Raw genomic sequence first — 21,188 nt, forward strand, 5'->3', positions numbered from 1 at the left:
AATAGGACTTCAGACCCCATTGAAGTTACAAAAGGAGTGTTGCAGGGGGATTCACTTAGTCCATTTTTGTTCTCCTGCTATTTGAGAAATATTGAGTCATTTTTTAGGGGAAGAGGCTTCCATGGCATTCCATTGAAAAACCAAACTGACATATTGATGTTACTGTTTGCTGATGATATTGTCATCTTTGCAGATAGTGAGGTGGACCTGCGTAACAAGCTAAATTGTCTTTCCGACTACTGTGAATCCCTGAAGCTGACTGTCAATATTGAAAAAACAAAAATTGTACCTTCCATGCTAGGGGCTGCAAAAAAGTTTTATCATTTCACTATCGCAGTGAGGAAGTAGAGATAGTCAGCAGATATAGGTACCTTGGAGTAGACTTTCATGCGTCGGGTTGCTTCCGGAAATTCTGTGAAGGCTTAATTAGGAAGGCGAGAATTACTGGAGAGTCAGTCGTCCAGGTTCTTCGAAGAGCCAAGTCTGACACATGGGATGCTAAGATGAAACTCTACGATGCGGTAGTGCTGCCTTCGATTCTGTATGGCTCTGAAGTTTGGGGTCTTGGTTGTGCTGACGTTTTGGAAAGAGCACAGTTGTATTTTCTGAAACGTGTTCTTCTGTTGAATGTCACATCACCGAGTTGGGCGGTACGTTTGGAATTGGGCAGATTGAGGCTCAGTCACATTCTATTGAAGAGAACTTTTGGTTTTCTTTTAAGGGTCCTACAGATGTCTGAGTGTAGATACCCTAAACTCTGTTTCTCGGTGTTGTTGGACTGTGCACTGGAGCAGAACAATATACATGGAGCCTCGGGATGGTTGTCTCATCTCCAGAAAAAGTGCGGTGATCAGGGTATCGTAATTGCATGGGGAGATAGAGCTGACCTTTTTCACAGGTTGAAGGCTGTACAGGGAATCTTGTTCAGTAATCACGCAGATAGTTTGTATGCGGAAGATGTAGGAGCAGCACTCAGCTCTATGAATTGCCCTCACTATAGAGAGTTAAATCCCAATTTCAAGATGGGTGAGCAGCTTGGATTCCAAATGCCCATTGTCAAAGTCCGTTGTATCACTCAATTGCGAATGGCCACTAATGTGATCATTTACTTGTATGTTAATAATAGAGGTACAAAATTGAACTGTATGTCGAATTGTCCTATTTGTAATATTCGTGAGAGAGAAGATATAGAACATTTCTTAGTACGCTGTCCAATGTATAACTCTATTCGTTCCTACTTTCTTGGCGAATTCATCCAAAATGTTGTGTCAGATGCCGACAAAGTAATGGTACTTCTATCAAATTTGAGTGAGAGGAAAATAAATAGAGTATTCCTTTATGTAGTAAAAGCAATTGATATTCGCTTCTTGATTTGTAGTGTTGATACTTGAGTACGTGATTTCACAAGTGGGATTTCCTGTAACTCATATAAAATATGTGTGATAATATTGCTATTGCATGCCCCAAGTAAATTAATCACATTTTGTTTGGCTTGAAAAATTGAATTTCCACCCAAGTTTAGTGTAGTCTTATTGTAAATCAATCGTTCTGACTTAACTACCATCATTATACTCATTAGAATGCCTGTAAGTTTATTCAATAGCTTGAAACCTTGTAGTTAAAATTATTAAGTAATGTACCTGTCCTAAAGTACCTGTACCAATCCAAAGTAGTATTATAATGTAATGTTAATGTTCCTGTAAATTTTGGTAATATGCTATGAAGTATTGTTTGATCTATAATTGTGATATTGCTGTGTTCTTTAAGTATTTATTTAAATTATAATTATTCCATTGATGTCTTGATACAATATTTCATGTTATAAATTTTCAGTTATGCAGTAATTGTTCTATAAGTCTTGATTGTTTGATAATCCACATGGAGTGGAGACATTTATAACAGACATAGAGAGTGAAATCGTGCTCTCTCACGAACTAACACTTTACTTTAGAATTCATTTCTATTGGAGGTTATTGTTGGAATTATAGAATAGTTGTGCATGTATCTCTATTTAACTGTATTTCTGTATTTGTATGGCTGGTCCATGAACAAATAAAATGATTATTTATTTATTTATTTATTTATTTATAAACAAAGATCTAAGCCAGCTGGTGACAGGACGCTGGAGACATACGAGGTCTGCTATCTCTTTATAGTGAATGATTTGATAGAATCACCAGTTGCCAACAGTTTGCAATTTGATAATCACATTTTTTCGAATTTCGAACTTAATCTCAATTTTAGGTGAAAATGTTACTCAACATTAATTGTAGAGATTTTTATGCTCAATCTTCTCCACTCGAATCGTTTAAATTGTATCTGAAGCCTGATAATTGGGAATCTAAAATCCAACTTTGCATAGATGGGGCGGAGCTCCTGAAATTTTTACAGATATGGGACTTGTGGCAATTGATAGAGCTTATCAATGACTATTTCAGGTGTTTTTGACAACATTTTCGCCATTTTAGCCGCCATCTTGAATTGCATTTGATCGAAATTGGTCGTTTCGGATCCTTATATTGTAAGGACCTTAAGTTCCAAATTCCAAGTCATTCCGTTAATTGGGAGATGAGATATCGTGTACACAGACGCACATACACACACACACACACACACACACCACACACACACACACACACACACACACACACACCACACACACACACACACACACAGACGCACACACACACACACACACACACACACACACACACACACACACACACACACACACACACACACACACACAACACACACACACACCACACACACACCACACACACACACACAACACACACACAACACACACACACACACATACAGACCAATACCCAAAAACCACTTTTTCGGACTCAGGGGACCTTGAAACGTATAGAAATGTAGAAATTGGGGTACCTTAATTTTTTTCGGAAAGCAATACTTTCCTCACCTATGGTACTAGGGCAAGGAAAGTAAAAATGTAATATTGATGTTTAAATTGTGAAAAGTGGTCATGCATGCAATGCGAAAATAATTAATTTCTCTGTTATTCTCCGACCAATCTTAATAAATGAGGTATCCTTGAAATCTTGATAAAATTTGCCAACGTTTTTGTCTCTTGTAAATTTTCTATAAAGTGAACGGTTTTCGTGAATACGACATTTGCAGTCTCTTATCATTCAGGAACAATACCCTAAAACAGGGGTCTCCAACCTTTTTTATCCAAGGGCCACATTGTTAATTCTTGGGAGGCTTAGAGGGCCAATAACTAGGATGTACGTGGAATTTGACTTGTGGGGACACACACGATGGGGGATTTAAGGGGTGTAAAATTATTGACCGAGCGAAGTGAGGTCTAAGATTCAAGTCGACGGTTTTGCATTCCTCTTTATGTTTATATATTTATATTTATGTTTAAATTTTCCGCATTTACAGCGAAACACAGCAATAGATTTTCATGGAATTTGACAGGTATGTTCCTTTTTGAATTTCGCGTCGACGTATGTATAAGGTTTTTTTGAGATTTTGTAGTTTAAGGATAATATGAAAGGAAAAGGAGTCTCTTCGAACGCTAATATTACCTTAGAAATCAAACTATAGAATTATTGATTATAAATCAGCTGTGGAGTGGATTATTAATTGCATGCAATTAATATCTCAATGTAGCTTGATGAAAAATCAGCTGACGTGTGGCTATTAATTGCATTCAATGAGGCATGCAATTGATAACTCGAAATAGCATAGTATTTTCTCCCGACTTTTCTCTGCTTTCAATTCGGTTGCTTTTAATGATAGTAGCATAGTTGCTCACAACAAATTATCAGCATTGTCGGTACACCAACCCAAAAAGTCATTATTTTTTACACACCAATATCCCGCCGATACGACAGGACAGGACATAATTTACTCTGACTGACAGTATTAGAGGAGGCTGTGGCTTATAACTGAGCTAGGTCTACTGTTCACAGAACTACTAGTTATATTTCCATTAAAATAATATGAGGAGTTTTAAGTATGTTCAAGTAGGAAGAAACAAACCTAGTCAGTTCATTTTAATACAAAGGCCAATTTATTGAGTTTAAAAAGCTCATAAGAAAACTTGATAATGCATGAATTTACATAAATTTATCATGCTGAAAGAGAATACTCAATTTTAGTGAGAAATTGTTTTCCACTTGAAATGTCCGCCCATTTAGGATCAAACTTTGTGGTTCCGATCATTAGAATTGATTTCAAATGTTCATCTGACAAGGAAGTATTTGGATTTAACAAACTTCATTTTTGAAAATGTCTGCTCACACTTGTAGGTAGATCCAAAAAGAGAAAACATAGCTCGAGCATGATTTTTTATATTTCTAAAGTCTTTTTCTGGGAGAGAACTGTAAAATGGGAGTAGGTTACCTTGTTTGTAGCGTTCAAACAGGGACATGTACAGTCCGTGCAGACCTTTTACTAATATCTCGAAATGGTTGATCGCTGCTTGTTTACAGCTAATTTTACACTCATTATGAAATGGAGTGGCGAGTAAGAGAAGAGTACTGAACTCACAGTTGTTGTCAAAAATGTGTAATAGTATATTTCGCACTTAGGGCCGAAAATGAGACTTTTCCGGCCCGAAATCGGTTTTTAAGTCCGAGGCCTTAGGCCGAGGACTAGAAAAGATCGAGAGCCGGAAAAACATTTTTGCCCGTGGTGCAAACGCTATTTTTCGCCACACACAAAAATAAACAATATATATATATATATATATATATATATATATATATATATTGTTTATTAAGCACTTCCCAAAGCAAAAGTGGATGGTCATAGCTCTAGCAAATCTGAGGTAATCTGAATATCAGGAAATTGTCCAAGTATTTTTATTTTTTATTCTGATTTGTCTAAATAACCTAAAAGATTATGTTCAATTATGTAAGAGGTTGAGTTTATACTTTTTTATTCTTTTAAATGACAATAAGATGATATTATTATAAATGTTTTAATTATTATTGAATAATAAACAATAATGAAAAGTTTTTTGATCAGCTGTTTTAGCACACTTGAAATTTTGCCAATCTGAATGTCTACGTCAACAATGCTTGTTGTCGACTTTGGAAGTTTAGGTTAGAAGTTCTATCCTACTCTGAAAATCGAATTTGAATAGTTTATAATATATATCTTATCTGTATTTCATTAATCCAAATAAAATGATAGTATATTATTGCAGAATACTTTATTCAATTCTAGAAGCATAAACTGATTCCGTTTCATAAACTATTTGTGAAAACGTTCAGCACCATGGATATGGCCCAAGTAGTTCCAAAATTATCCACCAGGTTTTGTGATAAACGCAGTACTATGAGGTTTGAGGTTAGATTCCATTATACTCTGAAAATTAAATTTGAATAGTTTATAATATATTATTTGTATTTCATTCATCCAAATAAAATGATAGTATCTTATTGCAAAATACTTTATTCAATAATTCTATAAGCATAAAATGATTCCGTTTCATAAACTATTTTGTAAACATGTTCACATCAAATCAGAATCAGCTTACTTCAAGGCTATTTTACAGCCCTAGGGCCGTAAAAATTTTACCGGGCTGGTCAGAAAACAATCACTTTCGGCCTCCATATGACGCACGAAAACCAGCTCATTACATCCAAGTGGTGCGAAAAAATATATATTTAAAAAAATCTGTTGCAATAACTCTCGGCGGGCCGGACAAAATCTATCCGCGGGCCGTAGGTTGGAGAGCCCTGATCTAAAATGTTCGACACTACTTCTGAAACACCCCTGTATAGTGTGTATATGAATGAATATCGGGGTTTCTACTCTTCTTAACATTATTTTGTTACATCAAACCTACAGTTGAAACTTATACGTCAAATAACAAAAAAAACATTTCACACAGTTTTGTTAGTTGGCACCAGTTCTCATTTGCTTGCACATTTCTGCTGCGACCATCAGAGTTAGTTGAATGGCACTGTATCTTAGCGCTGGATTGGCCTTAAAGGCATTTTTAATTCTTTAAAGGCATTTTTAACTCTTTCAGGGTGCGTTTCTAGACTCATATACACATACATTGGATTTTTTCAGCGTTCAGAGAATGCTTCAATGCTCCTGGGGATACTAATAATAGCAGCTTCTCTTTGTCTCAGAAACAGAGTAACGGCCAGCAACAGTCACAGTTATAACATAGTTATTCAAAAGTATTCTTTGAGTATCTATAGTGAGGTCCACGTTATAATGGTAGTGTACGATTTGCAATGGTGTTGCTATCCTTGTCTATCGTTCAACAAATATGAAAAGAGTTAGGGGTTAGTTTTAATTTAGGTTATATTTAATAATGTTTCATTAGGATAGGTTAGGTTTTTGCTTTGAAATTGCAATATGTTAGAAGGGGCTAGGGTCTAGGTAGAGTTATGTTTTTTAATGTTTCTAAGGTAAAATGATAGGTTAGGGGGTTAGGATTTTGCTTTGAACCACATGTTTGTGAACATGTTCATGAAATGAACCACATGTTTATGTTTTGTTTAAAAGATGACGAATAAATCTAAAATATTAAATGTGAAAGGGTTAGAGGTTAGGTTTTATTCAGGTTATATTTAATAATGTGTTATTAGGATAGGTTAGGTTTTTGCTTTGAAATTGCAATATGCTAGAAGGGGCTAGGGTGCAGTTAGAGTTATGTTTTTTGATATTTCAAATGTGAAAGGATTGATTAGGGGGTAAGTATTTTGCTTTAAAATCTAAATTATTAAATGAGAAGGGGTTAGGGGTTAGTGGTTAGGTTTTTTTTGGATTATATTTAATAATGTTCCATAAGTTTAGGTTAGGTTTTTGCTTTAAAATTGCAATATACTAGAAAGGGCTGGGGCCAGGTAGAATTATGCTTTTTGATATTTCAAAGGTGGAAAGATAGGTTAGGATTTTGCTTTGAAATTGCAATATGCTGGAAGGGATTAGAGGTTTTTCAAATAGTTATGTTTATTGATGTTTTAAATCTGAAAGGGGAGGTTGAGGGTTCGGTTTTTGTTTTGAAATTACAATATGCTGACTTTGTTATAGTGTTTTTTAACATTAGTTAAATAACAACTGTTATATTTTATTAATTATATTTTTCAAAGGTACTCTTTCTTTTATTAAATAAAATGATAATATATTGATTATTATATTGAATTTAATGATAAATCATCATTGGATAATAATATCTTCATCAAATAGAATGACGATTGGCTCCAGTTACAGTGCTCGGTAACCATCATCACAAAGAACGTTACATTCAAAGATCTGACTGAATGGAACGGGAAAAACCCGTTGCTAACGCATGCGCGATACGGTGCTGTCTGAGACAGAGTGGTTTGTCTAAAGGTGCGTACAGACTTTCGCTCTGCTCCGCAACCGAACGTCACTCCAGCAGAGCGATTGATGATCGACCGGCGAGCAAGAGTCGTTCGACCGGGGAACGCGAGAAGATCTAACATCTTCCATAACGTTCATGATGGGTGCGTGGGCGGTGCGTCTGTGGTTCGATGGTGGTACGAGGGCGGTAAGAGGGAGGAGCGTGCTCGGTGCTGCTGGTTGGAAGCGCGAATATGTGTACGTAGCTTAATAATGAGCTTCTAGTATCAAGTTAATTCGAGTCAACTGAACATTGATTTCATTGCTTAAAAACGCGTCTGCTGTAAAAAAGCTACTTTTTGTAATTAAAACAAAAACCAGGCAGAAAACTACCATTATCAATTGAGTATAGTTTGATATTAATTTATTGTTTGCATTGATTTATTGATGAAATTATTGTTTTTGTTAATTTTAGGTTTGAGAGGTACAATGATCCACGCACATCGCTGTATATAACCATGGTTCGGACATTTGTTTTGGAATGTGTAGTTGTAGCTGTACTTGTGATATTCTGGTTAGGAAGGAGCTCTTCAAAGGTCAGTTAACACATAAATCTTTTATATGTTTCTCTATTTTCTCCTACAGTCTGTTTTAGGAGCAGAGAGGTACGATGCAAACTAACAAATGCGTGTGAAAATGGATCTTGAACCAGCAAGACCGATTCAATAAACAGATCTTAGAGTTGGAAATGAGCTGTAAGAAGTCAGAAGTACTGAACTGAATAAAAGCTTTGTGAACTGGTATTTGAGTTCAGCTATTAACAGTATACGATTCATCACTTTTTACGCACATAAGAGGAAACTTTGTTATTGCTTTCTCTCTTTTCTATCAACAGACTATATATAAATGATATTGGATACTTGCATTGGATCTTTTTTTATCATTTAAAGTATATTTAAAAAGTTTTAATACATATTTTGAAGTTTAATAGATTAAATCAACTAAAAAGTGTCAGTTCTATACTATACGATTTATTGAAATTCAGAATTCAGAGTAGAAACTGGAAAGAATAAGGATGGATACCTCAAGTCAATAAATTAAGCAATTTCTACTCAATATTTTTTCAAAATCCATTTGATATAGTTTGAAATAGCCTTCTAAAATGCAATCAAACTAATCAAACAACGCCGATTGCTGCTCGCGATCAAGTTTGAAGATTGTCAATAAGGGCGTCCACTCGAATAAGGGATTTATAAAGTCGTGTTGAAATCCATGCAGCCTTTAATCCCAAAGATATGGTGTAAACTACAAAACCGCTAAGCTTAATTACTAATATTGAGCATTAAGTGATGAGATGATATCAAGTATTTAAATAAAATCTCATAACTAATATTAATATTTTGGAATCTCTCTATAGATTGAACCAACTAAATTTTTCAATTCGATTAAACTATAAATTACAATTCATCGTTTAAGTCAATAATTGTAATACGATTTTTTGGGTGTTCCAAAGACTTGAAAAGGATTTTTTCATTTGCTCTCCATTTTCAATCGGATTCAAAGTAATATCTATTGTTGTTTTCTTGTCTTAATTCTAGTGCTGGGAAACTTCACTGGGTCAAGCTGTCTATAGGCTAATTCTTATGGATTTCTTACTCAGTGGAGTAGCTTTAACATGTGTCGAATTTCTACGTAGTATTCTTCAAAGGTAGGTATTTTTTCAATGATCTCTCTTTAAACTATTTATTGAGACTTACTTTTTCAAATAATAATTATAATAATTAATTTATTGTTTTAATAATACATAATTAGTCATTGAAATGATTATACCACTTCAATTCTCTATACTTTATCATTCAGTGATCAATCAAGTTGGACAATTTTTCAGGAGACACCAAAAACGTTCCTGCTGTTAATTTTTAAGGTTCCAGTTAATTTTATTCAGGATTTTCGATTCTTAAGAATCACTTAAAATTATTATTGTAAACTAAAACTCAGATAAAAATTACCTACATTTCCAATTCTAATGCTTCTCTTTTAGACAGCTTGCACTTGGATGATTTTGTATTTATGAATATATCACATAGGAGGTTTTTTAATATCAAGTCAACATTTTTTTATAATCATTTTCTTATTTAAATATAAAAATTAATGTAAATGATTTTTCAATTAATCAAGTGTAAAATATAAAATGCAATTTTTGTAAGATTAGATGTAGAAAAATTGTTCATGTATTCGAATGATGTGGTAACATTTCATAAAAATGGTGGTGATCCTTTAGAATGAAGACATTCATTCAAGTCTTGTAGGCATTTCCATTTTAAAGATGTAAATGGAATTTGATTGTCATACAAATTTCGAAGTGGAGTGTTATCATTCCTATTCTCACTCCGCTGTGGCAAGTTTTCAAACCACCCATTTTGTCGCATTTTGATAAGAGTGTCTCCATTACAACAGTAACGTAGAGCACGAATGTTTGTCATTGTTAGATCTCCTACTTTTTTTTTTAGGCGCAATGAAGCCAAAGCTGCTGTGGGTTCATAATTCTTAAAACATGTGTAATCCACAACATGAAAACTATAGAATTGTTTTGGCCTTGCCAGCCTCATTTGTACTATGCAATCACTTGGAGAATTCAATGGTGAAACAAAAACATTTTTCAATGTTGCGTGGACACTCTCGCATTCCATCATGTTAAGTCATTTTTCTAAATAATACTGTTCTACTATAATTGTATGTTTAATTGCAAATTCACACAGTGCACTGGCTAAAACTCTGTTTCTATTTTGATAGCAGCATCCATCGGATATGATTGCAACTTTTTTGTGGTTGTTTGTCGTATTTTTAGATAGGAAATCTATAATGCATGAGGTGAATTCATTCAACTTCATTGATGGGGGCGTTTCAATCAATCAAAGTAAACCATTTTGCAATTCCATGGTCAATACTAGATAATAGTCATCTGCTACAACATTTGCTTTATTTTTAGATTGTCTTGCCTCATTTTTCATTTTGATGTGAGTATCGTCGACTTCAAATTGAAACCGCAGCACACATCACATTAATATTTTCTAGGCTTATGAATGATTATTTTTTCTTTAGTCAAAACATTGGTGAAGAATGTTCGTTCTACTGGCCTATTACCCTGTTCTTCACACCATATTATATAAATTTCGTGTATGTGGCTCACTGACCTAAAAGTGGATTCCAAGTTTGTGTGAAAGAACTTCTACAATAATGGCTTGGTACTTTGCGAGCAAAATTATTGCTTGTCAGTGTGGAAGATGCTCATTTTTGCTTGAAACCATTATTTTTCTGTTTAAATTTTACTTTCTATGCTTCGTATCCATGATTTAATTAATCAGATTTCAGTTAATTAGGTCTTGTAAACAGAGTGAACATAATTTTATACATTTTGAACACATTTTACAGGTAAATAAAAAATAAACAATAAGTGTACTTACATGAATATTGAAAAGCCAATTACAAATGGTTTTATTTATAACACATGACAAGTTCAACAAATTTCTACGTGAGCACCTTCTGTTGCACATAAAATATCTAGACGATATTCAATTTCACGCCTTACATTGTTGATTATTTTTCCAGAGTTTTATGGATTATTTCTGTCCTAAATTACGCCTTCAATTCTTCGTTTCAGATCATCAATATTACATAAGTCGTTGCATGCAACATATTTTTCACGACCATACTGTAAACGAAAACGTCTTTGAACAGCAATAATCGATTTGCTTTCGCAAAATCACAGAACGCACATAGATTTTTCCTGACTCTCTGTCACCCCACCAATGAGCCGACTGTGTTTCGATGAAGGTCATCACAAATTATAACAGCTACACTAATGTTTGCCACAAAAATAGGCGCGCTACTACTATTCGTTATTTTTTTATTCACCTATGAAATGTGTTTAATAATTTATGCTCACTCTGTATTATAATATATTCGATGTATTCGTAACAATTGTATTAATACTTTTCCATATACCTTTCTACTTTTTTCAAATGTCCAACAATGTATATTATTTTGTTTCAGGCATATTTGCAAGGAACTGCTTCTAGCGGCTGAATTCGATATAGCCAGAAACACATTAAATCTAATTTACAACCAAACATTGTTCTGGGTCGGCTTCTATTTCAGTCCACCATTATCATTAGTAATAGTACTCAAACTGTTCTTGAGTTTTCATGTGAAAAAGGTGAGTAGGAACAATTATTCTAATATCAATTTGCTCAAGTTCCTAACGTCAGATTTTATTGCTGCATCTTTCCCTTACTGTCAAGTTTTTTACTGCTGCTTCTTAACATGAATGTTGGTGAAAATAAAATACGTTTATTTTTTATTGATTGTAGTATGCAGATATTCAACCATTCTTAGATCTGAGTAGGGCCAACTCGATTCCCAACAATTTCAAACAAGTTGAAAAATGCCAAGCTAATCAATGATTGAGACAATAGAAATAGTAGCTAGCTCTGTAAATGGATTATTTTTTCTGATTAGTAAATTATCGAATACTTTCTATTACAGGTCAGTCTATTGTATAATTGTGCTCCTTCATCAAGTAGTAACTGGAGATCGGCTCAAGCTCAAACGCTATTTTTGGTTTTATCTTTTATATCACTGTTGGCTGTTCTAATGAATCTTGGCTACATCATTACTTCGTAAGTATTTGCACAGCTAAAACTAGTTTTTATACACAGTATTCAACTTGAACACCTTTAGATGAGTATTTTAAATTTTTATTTCTACTGTAACAAAAATAATAGTAATTTATTGGATAGAGTAAACAATACAGTAGTCGGAAAATAAAAAACAGGCTATCGCCCAAAACTTCTTCATTTTCTAATTTTGTCTTAAATTGTCCAAATATTATAATGTAGGTTATTAAAAATAAAAATAATTTTATTTTTAAAAATAAAAATCCAAGTACCCTTTTTGAATTGTTTACTCAAAACATGTTTTGGCTATGATGTCATTATCAAGTCCGAAGCATGTTGTGGGTAAACAATTTTGGGTTAACAAGGGTACTTGGATTTTTATTTCTATTCAAGAGTAGCCCTAAATAGTGGTTGATTTGAAAAACTTGAATTACTCAAGGCCCAGCTCAAATACGGCCTCAAGGCCAAACTTTGAAATTGATATTATGGGCTATTTCTGTGTTGGCCTCAAGTGAGAGATCTGCCTTTCCTCTCACTTATGGAAGCGTCTGTAGAATTGCATTTCAACCTGTAGCATTATGATGAGACAAGGCCAGCCTTTCATGTTATGTCACTTCTTCCTAGAAATTTGAGTACCGCATTTTTGCAAACAAACAAGCAATGCATTCCATTCACACGTACCTCTATACTCTTTTATTTCGTAAATAATTAGGTACTTGATTTCCAACAAGTAAATATAAATTACATAAAAAAATTATTTACATTAGATGCATACAAAAACGCAGATACAAAGTATATTGAATGGTCTGTTGAAGAATTCAAAAGTTTGTACATAGCTGATTCTTCTGTACACAGATAATAATTATCTGTAATGTAATTATTACATCTATTACGAAATTATTAGGTACTCCCCAGACAAGCCTATATGGGAGCTTCAACACATTACATTATTCTAGAAACTCTGCTCAATCATTATTATTCGGAATAACGTAATAATTTAAGAGGTTCTTGAATACATATTATTATATTTTCTTCGTGATAATGGTGGTTGTTTGTCCTACAGCGAATTTAGTGTTTTTTTATCGAGTTACACATAAATGAAATAAACTGTATAGTTCTGAAAAAATAATTTATCTAAAAGTCGTCAATTTATATTTTCTATTTAATATTTTATGATATTATTGGACATTGGAATTTTGTTGCTTTCAGAGTGAAAACATCAGACTGCGGTCCGTTGAAAGGATCTGTTTACATGTATGAAAGGATTCTAGAGGGCGTTTTTCAACTACGTCATGGCAATGACTTTTGGGCATTCATAATGTTTCTTAGAAAACCGGGAGTAGTTGCTGGTTTACTTTTATCTATGTGGTGAGTGCATTTATTACATTTTTACAATTTGAAGTTGCATTGATACACTTACTGATGTTTGCAAAAACTTCATTCCAAGATTAGTCGTCGATGCCTACTAAAAACATCATAACTGTTAATCTGATACCTCTAACGGCATCAAGTCCTAGTGAAGCCATAATTTTATATAAAATAATAATGATGAGTAGTGCAATAGATCACTTCCGGAACTCACTAACTCAGATCTAGTTTTAATTTATGTAGGCCTACAATTTGTACTATTAATTTTGGTAAATTCCACCGAAAGGTTATAGGAAGGTGATTCTCTGCCTATACTACATAGAAAAAATTTATGTTGTAACTAGTTGAAACCATGAAATGCCATTATGATTATCCAACACTTAGAATCGATTAAGTATTGGACTGTAGTAAGGTTACTAGAATCATATTTTTCACTGAAAATTTTGGTGATATTTTATTGAGTCCAGATAATAGAATAATTTATTCAAACATCTAGTGTCATTATTATCACATAATTCGTAAACCTTAATTAGTTAATTATACTGGTCAAACGAAAATCTGAATTAGGCTAATTGTTCTGTCAAAAAATACCCTGAAGGCTTCCGCAACTAAGAATATTTAAAATAGAGAAAATAGCTGAAGGCCACTCTCTTCTGTTGTCTATATTCGCATTTTTTGTCTTTATAATACTTAATAGTTCTATTAAGAAATGGCTGTAAAGCACCTGAAGAATGGAAAGGCAGGTGGCCAAGATAATATATCGGCAGAAATGATAAAGTATGGTGGTGATGACACAGTCAAGAGAATACATGAGCTGATAAGTATGATATGGAGAGATGAAACTATGCCTCAAGATTGGAACATAGGTATAATATGTCCAATTTATAAAAAGGGCGATAAACTGGACTGTAATAACTATCGTGGAATAACTCTTCTCAGTGTAGCTTATAAAGTCTTATCAAGTATTCTTAACAATAGAATTAAGGCCTACACAGAACAAGTGCTTGGAGAATATCAATGCGGATTCCGGCCAGAAAGGGCAACAGCAGATCAAATCTTTACAATCCGGCAAATCGCGGAAAAGTTTTATGAGCATGACCTGGATTTACATATTTTATTTATTGACTTCAAGCAAGCCTTCGATAGCATAGTGAGAAGTGAGCTATGGAAAACATTGGAGCAATACGCCTTACCAAAAAAGCTCATTAGTCTAGCAAAAATGACAATGAGTAGGACTGCAGCAATGGTCAAAATTGGTAATAGAAGGAGCAGCACTTTTGAATTTAACACAAGTGTCAAACAAGGCGATGGACTATCTGCAATCCTATTCAATATTGCATTGCATAGAGCTATTGAAGGATTAGACAGGGGAAATATTTTCCACCGAATGTATCAGGTATGTGCATATGCGGACGATGTAGCAATAATTGCAAGAAGGAAAGATGTCCTACAGGAAACGTATTTGTTGCTAGAAAGAGAGGCGAATAAGATTGGCTTGATAGTGAATGAAAGAAAAACGAGGTACATGAAAATATCAAGTAGTCAAGCAAGAAGAGTTCCACAAAACCTCCGAATTGGAGATAAAATCTTTCAAGGTGTAAGGAACTTCAGCTACTTGGGGGTTGAACTAAATAACGAGAACAAGATGGGTTACAGCATAAAGCAAAGAGTATTGGTTGGAAATAGAGCATACTTCAGTAACATGAAACTTTTGAAGAACAGGCTCATATGTAGAAACACGAAACTTAAAATATATGAGAGCCTAATTCGACCTGTTGTAACATACGGCTGTGAATCTTGGACGTTAACAAAAGAAGACAAAAACCATTTAGGCGTTTTTGAAAGGAAAATCCTAAGAAAGATTTATGGTCCAGTTAAAGAAGGAGAGGAGTGGAGGGGAAGAACTAATTCAGAGCTCGAGGCATTGATAAAAGGCCGAAATATTGTAAAATTTATTAAGGCACAGCGGCTTAGATGGTTTGGACATATCTGTAGAATGAACGAAAACAGAATGCCTAAAATAATATTCAAGGAGAGGCTACATTCAAGAAGAAAGATAGGAAGGCCGAGAATAAGATGGGAAGATGAAGTGAGAGACGATCTCCAAAAAATGGGATATAGAGGATGGAGACAATTAACAGATGACCGAGAAGCGTGGAGAGCTGTAGTGGAGGCGGCCAAAGCTCATATTGGGCTGTAGTGCTAAAAAAAAAAAAAATAAATAAAAAAATAGTTCTATTAATTTGGATTTCAATTTATTAACAATTTTATAAAATTTAGATAATATCTATTCCCCATTTTTCTTTCTTTAAAAAGCTTATTTAATTCAACCAACATCCATCTCGTCGATTACATTTTTACTAGGATTGAATGTATCAACTATTTGGATTTTTATTCAATATAACATAGCATTTATTCTCAAAAAGATAGTAATTTGACTTGGTCTAATATTAATAATTCAGCCATTTGACACATTATTAATCCAATACATGACGCAAATATCACAATTATAATGTAAGTTACAACAATATTATACTGGTTAATCAATATGTCTGTGGTACTCTTCTTAAAGTTGTGTAATTATTCATTTATTTATTTATAGAGATAAATTGGTAGAATGATAGACAATTTTGAATGATTGAATAAATAAATTGAAATATCATATTGATTATAACTCTGTGCCGGTTGCATAACAGTCGGTTAAATTTTAACCGTAATTAATTCCTCGTGAACCAATCAGAAAAGCCGTCTTTTCAAAAACGCATTCTCTGATTGGCTCTCGTGAAATTAATCACGGTTAAAATTTAACCGGCTGTTGTGCAACCAGGCCTGTGTTGTATTGGGTATAGCGGCATAGCTCCGATTGCAAATTAAATATTTATTATTGAGTTCCGAAAAATTTGGAAATTCATAACTTTTGAATTATTATTTTTACCAGTTGGAGTTGAGCTATACTCAATTTTAGTTTGTCCGACTAACAAAGTTTGATTGTTTTTTCAGCGGTGGCGTTTATTATCTTCGAGAGAAATCGTTGGCACAAATGAAAATGGTTGAAATTCTGCGAGGCATGTTGGTGGCGGAGTCCAAGGACAAGGAGTTTCTGCTGACGCAGATCTCGTTGCTGACGGGCGGTCGCAAGTCGAGACCCGGCAGTCAGCCGCAACAACGCAAGACGCCAATGCCATCGCCTGGTTTCTTCATCCAACATCAAAATAGTTTTAGACAATGAAGCCATTTTATAACTAATAGTGATTTTCGAATTCGTAATAGTTTTACAATTTTATAGCTGTTAACAACGAATCTCGTATTGCCAAAGCTTTTAGTTAGTGATCTAACTCATTGATTTCAATTGTGCTTAAAACTTAGAACTTTGTAACTTTAGACGTTTTCAATAATAATATAGCTAGTGAGAAATTTTATATTTTATAACTAAAAGTAGCCTAGCTGAACTTCTTATACAACTTACTATGTATTCAGAAAAGTATATTCTTCTCATGTTGTAACATCTTCATTCAACTTGATCTTGACATAATTTTTATATTAGGATAAAAAGAAGTAATAATCTCATGACATTCATTGATATTTTCTCAAACTCGAAGATCTTGAAAATGATCAGTATTAAACGTACTTTCTTAAAAACTAATAATAAAGAAGTTATTTATACGGAATGTGAATTTAGGAAAAATATATTTATGATAATACGTACTTAGTGTTCTAAAGCAGATTGACTAGATTTGCATTATTATAAATAATAGTATTTTCCATATTCTTTTAGTTTTTTTGAGACCTCTTTTTTGTTTACTGAATAAACGTTTTTCCCCTTAGACGAATTAGCAAATGAATTGACTGGGATGATCTCTGATAGCTGGCGTACGGTATTCTTTTATAATATATTTTAGAATTTTTGAAATGAAACCGTAATTTAAATTTGTGCCTTTCAACCTTCTTAAGTTCTAGATCGGCCAAGATTGAAAAATGTGATATAATAATACTATTAGAAACAAAAGTTGACATTATTGCAACAATTTCAACAGAATAATTTAGATTTAATAATATAAGTTGAGTATGCTCGTATTTTTCATAATCTAGTATAAATGATTTTCTTTCAATTTCAAAGTGGTTCTATCTAGTTCTTGAAAATTTTAAGAATTTGCTCAATATGAATGGAGAAAGATACATCATGATGTAATTTAATAATCTGTGATTTTAACTTTTTATTATAGAGGTTGTAATAGTTGATATTATTGTAAGCTCTCCTAACATTAATGCTTTGTAAAATCGTATCTTCACGAATCTAACGAATTTTTTTTCTTTGTAAGAGAGATAAATGATTTGATGCATGCTGGTCATATTGTTTTCATTAGTCAATACAGTATTATTGTCAAAACTTAGCAGATTGGAATTTTATTGTTTGAAGTTATATTAAAAGATCTGAAATGTGATACTATCAACTGCTACTACCTTACTTCATTCATTATCCCACAAAAATTATCTCAATAAATTGAGCTATCAAGAGGTTTTTTCTCCAGATGGTTGTTACAATTATTATATGTCAAAAAGGTATTTGTATAGTTTGAAATAGTAAAGGATGGTTTTCATGAGAAAAAGGTCGGCTAGTGAAGAGAACGTATAGTTGGCCGCCCTGCCGGCTAGTGCTAAACAGATTGCGAGAGTAATCGAGGTCAACACCCAACACCTGTATTTCCCCACAAGACGCTTCAATTTCAACCAACCCGCTTTCAAACACCGATTTTGCGACCACATAATTATGTTGGCCGATATCGTTGAAAAATATAAATTTGAGTTTAAAAATGCTTGGCTTAATAATTTAGTTTAAACATGTGTTTGCTTAAAAATGAGTGTGCAACTGTTCAAAATCATCCACACCGCACTCACGGTTTGAGAGTAAAAACGCCATATTTATTTTCCATAAGGGCTGAGACGTTTTTTCAGAAGAATCGGCACGGCACCACAGGACAGGAAGCTCTCGGATTGGCTGATTCTCGATACGCCAACCCAATCGGAGAGCTTCCTGTCCTGCCATGAAAAAACGACGATTTTTGGGTCTCGGCCCTAAACTAAACATTTTAAAAATTCCTTGGAACACACAGTACCGTACTATCTTACTGACGAAATCCTGCTCAAAACCCTCAATGACAGAGCGATGCCCGGCTAACACTAAGCTTTTGCATCTGTCTGCCGACACCTTTGATGAGTGATCCATTCATCAACATCATATTTTGAATCCAACAACACCGGGAATAATAACGATGAGATCCAGAATTGGCACGATATCGAGCTGTTTCATTTGACACCGATGGTTTTATTTTGACAGACTGGAAGCATAACTTGTCTACAAGAAATCGATGTTTATGAAAACGGCAATTCTCGTGACCTGACTATCTATATCAAAGTATTTTTTACTTTGATGATATGAAGCTCAATAAATGTTAATGGTATATGATTGATGATATGAAGCTCAGTAAATGTTAATGGTATTCCAAAATAATTTACAATATAAAACTTCAAAACCCTTTCATTTGTACGCTTTAACTCTGAAGCTTTAAAACTAATTCCCATAAAGTTTAGAATTAATTAAATTTCAACGTAACATTGCTCCACACCAAAATAAAAATATTGTTCTTGAAATTGAACCTATATTAGATTATTTATGCAAAATGAAGCTGTTTATATTAGTGGAAGTGCAAAGAATGATAAGCCATAACAGCCTAAGCCAATGCAAATTTATTTATTATCATTATAGGATAATAATCTGGGGTGGAGCTTTCGATAGTCATTTAATTAACGTATTTATCACTCAAAAGTGTATTATTAAAACAATATTGAATAAACCTCGATTGCATCCAACTAATCTGCTATTTGAAGAATTTAATGTGATGATTGTAAGGCAATTGTACTTAGAATATTTAGCAAAATATATTATTAAGTATAAAAACAAACTTTTATTAAATGATATAGGTAGTTCAATATGATTTTAGAACAAATACAACCTATAAAAACAAAACTAACAGTAGTTAGAGGACAGCTCATTTATATACGTACAAGATTCATAAATGAATTGCCTTTTGATCTGGAAGCAAGAATTAATTACAAAATACTAAAAAATTGGATAATAGAAAACTATTTCTTTTCAATTGAAAGCATTATCTAATTTTTTAAAACATATTTTAAAGCGTGGATTTTTTTTCTCTATTATTTTGTGTAAAACCAGGAAACAACCAATGTAACCAATTTATTCAAGCATAACTTTGCAACTCTCACCAGCGGGCAAGGATTAATTCCTTTTGCTGGTGATGCCAAATTACACATGAAAAGTATCTAATTATGATTTGGTATTATTTATGCTTACTTTCTATTTTTATTATTTTATACTTTTGATTATAAAATTATGTATTTTCTTTTATTTGTTTTGAATATGTATTTATTGGATGGCAAATAAATGATTTGATTATAAATACATTATTCATAGTAAATGATTTAATATATGATTTATTATTCCAATTCACATGATGTAAGGAAGATATTATAATTTTTCCGGTTCATTTTTTGCAATGTTATTATAAAATATACAATACATTTTTATATTTATGCACAACTCAGTATAATTTCGTAGAACATGGATAGTAGGACTCATATAGTGCTTCTAACATTAAGAAGACTCTAAAAAATTTCCAACTTCAAGGACGGCAAGTTCATTGTGTCTTGTTCTTGAAAGTTTATTAGGTGCTACTAAGAGCAATATGAGACGTTGTACAGCACAGAACGTTAGTTAGAGATTGATTGGTAATCCAATAAAAACGATAGGCCTACATCATTTTGAAAGTCCAAGATTCAATGAGCTTCCTCACGTAAATTAAAAATAAAATATTGAATTCAGTTTTTTGATGGATTTCTTCTTCTTCCTCATAACATACCAATTTTCTAAATACTGTATGCCTATAAAGAAGTGTTATAAATTATTTTTATTGAAAAAAAAATATATATATATATATTTAAATTAGTGGAATCACTATAACTCATTCCACTGAACTAACCCTTTTCCAATTGTATTTGAGAAAGTATCAATTATAATTGAGAATAGTCATTTGTATTTGAGATGTCTTCACATGTAATTGGGAATATCAGGTGATCGTTTTTCCCATTTTCAATTAATATCTTCTCATTTACATTTGACACTTCTCAAATACAATATTGACTATTCTCAATTACAATTGACTACTCATTTACTTCTAACATTTTCTCAATTACTGTTCTTGAAGAATATGTAATAAAGAATTTTGACTATTGAATTACAAGTGACTGACCAGTCTCAAATACCCCTTAACTTCCTTGGTGGGGTCAAATTTGACCCCAAACGTTTTTATTTTCATATTCCTCCACGAGGTGTCATTATATGGAGCCGTGCATTCATGTAATCCCAGTTGATGGCAGTCACATGGCATTAACCGTGCATTTATGTGTACTTATTCACTGTCCAGAGGCTTCTGGGGTCAGTTTTGACCCCGCCAGGGTAGAAGTGTAACTTTTTGCTGTGTTGCAGATTTCAACATTTCTGGTTTTATTTCACTTTCTTGACTCGTTTTTGTAGGTTAATCGTGTTCGTAGGTTAGGTAAAATCCAATTTCTCACAATGATTGATGAGATGTTGTTGCCTTTCAGAGGAAAATTCAGGTACAGAGTTTATATGAAAAGCAATCCTGCTAAGTATGGAATCAGGATTTTCATATTATCTGATGCCAGAACAAGTTATTTTGTGAATGGAACAATTATTGTGCAAATCAATATCCAAATCAAAAAAAAAACTTATGAAGCCAA

The 21,188-nt window shown here is 33.2% G+C and overlaps 1 protein-coding gene across 1 annotated transcript; it reads left to right on the top strand.

Moving 5' to 3' along the window:
* The first annotated feature begins 503 nt into the window (after positions 1 to 503).
* Positions 504 to 17,338, top strand: LOC120348950 (transmembrane channel-like protein 5). Its single transcript, XM_039444878.1, has 8 exons — positions 504 to 1,111; positions 7,528 to 7,566; positions 7,784 to 7,904; positions 8,907 to 9,016; positions 11,362 to 11,524; positions 11,854 to 11,987; positions 13,194 to 13,352; positions 16,353 to 17,338. Exons 1-8 carry the CDS (start codon positions 504 to 506, stop codon positions 16,579 to 16,581), a joined length of 1,563 nt encoding a protein of 520 aa, XP_039300812.1. The 3' UTR covers positions 16,582 to 17,338.
* The last annotated feature ends 3,850 nt before the right edge of the window (positions 17,339 to 21,188 follow it).

Source organism: Nilaparvata lugens, unplaced genomic scaffold (assembly GCF_014356525.2).
Source record: "Nilaparvata lugens isolate BPH unplaced genomic scaffold, ASM1435652v1 scaffold5710, whole genome shotgun sequence".
Taxonomy (NCBI): domain Eukaryota; kingdom Metazoa; phylum Arthropoda; class Insecta; order Hemiptera; family Delphacidae; genus Nilaparvata; species Nilaparvata lugens.

Bases quoted from the DNA above. Each gene is read 5' to 3' on its own strand.
- LOC120348950 (XM_039444878.1), top strand. From the start codon at position 504: ATGAAACTCTACGATGCGGTAGTGCTGCCTTCGATTCTGTATGGCTCT. The intron at 1,112-7,527 runs GTATGTTAATAA...GGTAAGAGGGAG, and splicing joins ACTAATGTGATCATTTACTT to GAGCGTGCTCGGTGCTGCTG. The intron at 13,353-16,352 runs GTGAGTGCATTT...TTGTTTTTTCAG, and splicing joins GGTTTACTTTTATCTATGTG to CGGTGGCGTTTATTATCTTC.